The following is a 4,003-nucleotide window of genomic DNA, read 5'->3' on the forward strand; positions in this document are numbered from 1 at the left end:
GTGGCGGTCTGCGCGGGGCAAGGCGCAGTGTGGGGGCGCGACGTGCTTCTAGCCGGGGAGAGTTCGGGAGAAAGAAGAATACAGGAAAAAAAAGAAAATTAGGAGAAGAAAGGAAAAAATCTGACAAGTGGGTCTTTAATGGCATATTTAAGAAATATGGTGTTTTACAATTTTCGTTTACGGGGACTGTTCTGCGTCATCAATTTTTCGTCCCGTAAACACGAGTTCAGTGAACTGAACTCCGCGCTTTCAACACGAGTTCAGTGAACTGAACTCCGCGCTTTCAATTCGCGTATTTACGGGCTCTGCTAGAGATGCTCTAAAAAAGGCGATCCACAAGGGGGTGGAGGTGCGTGGAAAGTAGGAAAACTTTTTACACCGGTTCGTGCCACGAACCGGTGCTAAATGGTTTGCGGCTGACGCCAACCATTTAGCAACGGTTCGTGACACGAGCCGGTGCTAAAGCCCGCACGAACCGGTTCTAAAATCCTGGCTTCTCGAACCCGTGCTAATGCACCATTTAGTCTGGGTTCGTAGCCTTATCGGTGCTAAAGTTACAGGCAGCTCTGAACAAAAGCCTCTTTTTCTACTAGTGACATGCTCCAACGAATTATCAAAAAGGACCACCTCTAAACGAAAATTGCCAAAAAAAGACCACCCCTTAGTGGCGGCAGGGCCGAGGTTTGTTTGCGGGAGCGATCTAGGAGGCAAGTGTATAATTGAAATGCCCGTCATGTACTTTTGATGCGGGTAAATTTAGGAAGTGCTTTACACCAACCTAGTTGGCGCTTCCGCAGACGCCTCACACCCTCCACATAGAAGGCCTAGCTGGGCCACAACCCAACATGCAATACGAATTTTCTTTTATTATTATTCTTTTTTTTTGAAACTACTTTTCCAGAAAATATTTTTTAGAAACAAAAATGTTTTTTAAATATGAACATTTTAAATTTTGAAAAAGTTTTAAAATTCAAACATTTTAATTTTGTGATTTTTTTTAAAATTGAACATCCCTTCAATTTGAAGAATTTTCATATATAATTTTTTTCCAAAATCTGAACATATTTTAAATGTGAACATTTTTAATATTTATTTTTTAAAAATTGAACAATTTTCATATTTAAATTGTTTTTCAAATTTGGACAATTTTTAGTTTTTTTTTTTTAAAAAATGCTCGTTTTTAAAATTTGAATATTTTCTAGTGTAAACATTTTTTAAAATTTAAGTATTTTTCAAATCTTCAAAAAGAAACAGAAACAAAAAGGAAAAAGAAGAAGAAACAATAATGAAGAAGAAACAAAGGAAACAAAAAACACTAAGCCTAGCGTCTAGCTAGGCCGGCCCACACTACGCGTGGTGCAAGTGCCGATCTAGACGGCACATAGGATTTGCCGGGAGCCATTAGTTGACGCATGAAGCAAAGGGTGTCCCGTCAACGCTCCCTGGGTGAGCCGCCGGCCTTGATTCTGTGTCCGCAATGGCTGTTCCTTTGGTCGTACTTTTCCAGACAAGTTGAGAGTCAAACTAAAACAATTTTAAGGGAGGATCATTGACATTTCATAATCGAACAAGTAACAGAGAAAGAATTGAATTGATACAATGCCCATATTGTACTGCTACTTTGAACAGGCAGTACTTGACGAGTTTCGTGTACGCGCTTGTAACTAAGTTCAATCTATTCATATATACCACTTACATTTAATCGGACCACTGACATCCCAGAACCCAAGAAGCAACTGAGCAAGAATTGAATCGATACAATGATGAGCGTTGAGTAGCTTGCAATTAACTAAGTTCAATCCATTCAGGTGCTAATGCTGCCGCCACCGGCGCCATTGGTGACCGGGTAGCCGATGCCGTGGCGCCTGGTGGGGAAGGCTACGAAGAGCAGGCTGCAGAGGACGCCGACGCCGAGCGGCACGATGTCCAGCGCCTCCGCCGTCTCCTTGGCCGGCGAGGGGCCGTAGAAGCACCCCACGACGTTCTTGTCCCTGGCCGCCACCACCCCGAACACGGCCACCGACAGCGCCGCGTGCACGGCGTCGATGAACGCGAGTCTGTACTTGGCCGTGTCGGGCGCCGGCGCGCCGGGCGGGTAGTCGAGCAGCCAGAGGCCCCTGGGAGTGGCGACGCCGTAGTAGACGCGGCCGTCGGTGCCCTTGAGGGAGTCGGTGAAGGAGGCGAGGAGGCAGGAGAGCGCGAGGACGGCGAGGAGGGCCCGTGTGAGCAGCTCCGTGGTGGCGTCGCAGGCGCCGTGGTTGGTGAAGGTCGGCGCCAGGAGCTGGAACGCCAGCACCGTGCCCGTGGGGAGCAGGTTCGCCAGGCTCGCCGTCGACGTCAGCGCCTGGTACAGCGCCGACCGTGGCGCTGGCGGCGGAAGTATCGAGCCACCATCTGCACCTTGCTGCTTCTCTTGCTGCAGCTGATCATCTTGGAGCAGTGGCGAGGCTGCTGCGGTGGACCGCTGCCTGACGGCAGAGGAAGAAGAAGCAGCTGCTAGCTCCATGATCGATGGTTTGTGGGTGGATTGGATCGGATCGGATACTTGTAATCAAATAGTAGACGAGACGAGATAGCTAGTGATGCATGTGCGAGATCAACGGAAGGAACGTGCGAAGAAGATTCTTGATCGGAGGTGAATGACGGAGGAATCCGCGTGTTGTGTGTGGTGGTTTTCTATTGCTGGGCCGCTTGTTCTTGCGTGGCTTCGTGTTTGCTTAGGCTGGCAGTGTCGGTTTAGGCTGGGTTGGGTTGGGCGAGGCGTGAAGGAATGGAGAATGACGCATTGCAGCGCAACGTAACGCAACTGCTTAGGCTGTGTAGTTGCTAAACTGAACATGTTCAATCGTGCCGGCGGTCGGATTCCCTAGCTTGGTGGCGTTGCTTCCTCCTATCGGCACTCGGCAGTGGCAAACGAACGGCTCTTTCGCCGTCCCGTCACTCATTCTTTAGGGTCAGTCAATTCAACACAGACTTCACCAACCTCACCGGAGTGCTTGTAGCAAAAAACATTATGATTTTGTAGCAACATTACAGATCAGTTGTAGCAAAAACAATTTCAGTGCAATTCAATAGAACCAACTGATGCGTATGGTGCAAAATGGTAGAAAGATTGTAGCAATTCGGAGACAGCAAAAATCAACCTAGCTCCGCCCCATGGTAGCATCCCCGCACATCCATGGTATCATCCCCGCCCGCCCATGCTAGCATCTGCCAGAGCCTTTGGCAGCACCACTCGGCCATGCTGTAAACCACACGAAGCACCAGAACACCTTGGACCTACACTGGCGGCCAACAAGTGGCCGTAGTACCGGCCATGATCCTTGAGGCCGTCCTTGACGACGGCTCCAAACGGCCGCAACGCTGGGCGACTCCGAGCCACCATGGGAAAAATCAGAGCGCGTCTTGTTGGGACGATGGGGGAGAAGCACGGCCATGGGCGGCGGAGGAGGAGCAGCGTGGCCGCTCTTCGTCGTGAGAGTCGTGCCTTGGGCATGGGGCACGTCGGCGGCGGCGACGCGACGAGTGACTGAGCGGCGGCAGCGGCGGAGGTGCGGCGCATGACTAGGCGGACGCAGCGGCGGGCTTGTCGGCGGCAGAGACGCGGCGCATGACTAGGTGGCCGCAGCCGCGACACGTGGCTGGGAGGAGAAGCGGCTCGTGCTGTGGGTGGGCAGGATTCCGTCTCCATGGCTAGTAAAATTGAGTGGATGAAGAGAAGTGGGGCTGGGAAGGGATAAGGCACCAGTGTCATGTGTGGGTCCCGTCGACACGTGTCGTTACAGGAGGCGGAAGTTGCCAGCGACGGATCCCTCTGAGATTTCTAATCATTTTCCGAAAAAATGCCCCTAACCGTAAAATTTACTTTCTGATTTCGTGCTAGTTAAGTTGCAATTGGGATTTGATAACATCATTTGGCAGAGAAGGAAGTTAGTTCTCAGTTGACTCAAAAATAGTCAAATCCATTTTATATTCCTATATATATCTGCTATACTTAATTAAC

The 4,003-nt window shown here is 49.9% G+C and overlaps 1 protein-coding gene across 1 annotated transcript; it reads right to left on the bottom strand.

Annotated features, from left to right (window-relative positions):
- Positions 1–1,804: 1,804 nt before the first annotated feature.
- LOC124657697 (protein DMP3-like) lies at positions 1,805–2,701 on the bottom strand. The gene has a single exon (XM_047196211.1). The coding sequence runs from the start codon at positions 2,504–2,506 to the stop codon at positions 1,805–1,807; it is 702 nt and encodes a 233-aa protein (XP_047052167.1). The 5' UTR covers positions 2,507–2,701.
- Positions 2,702–4,003: the final 1,302 nt, after the last annotated feature.

This window comes from Lolium rigidum, chromosome 1, assembly GCF_022539505.1.
Source record: "Lolium rigidum isolate FL_2022 chromosome 1, APGP_CSIRO_Lrig_0.1, whole genome shotgun sequence".
Classification (NCBI taxonomy): domain Eukaryota; kingdom Viridiplantae; phylum Streptophyta; class Magnoliopsida; order Poales; family Poaceae; genus Lolium; species Lolium rigidum.

Excerpts from the sequence above, each read along its gene's own strand:
- LOC124657697 (XM_047196211.1), bottom strand. The coding sequence starts at position 2,506 with ATGGAGCTAGCAGCTGCTTCTTCTTCCTCTGCCGTCAGGCAGCGGTCC.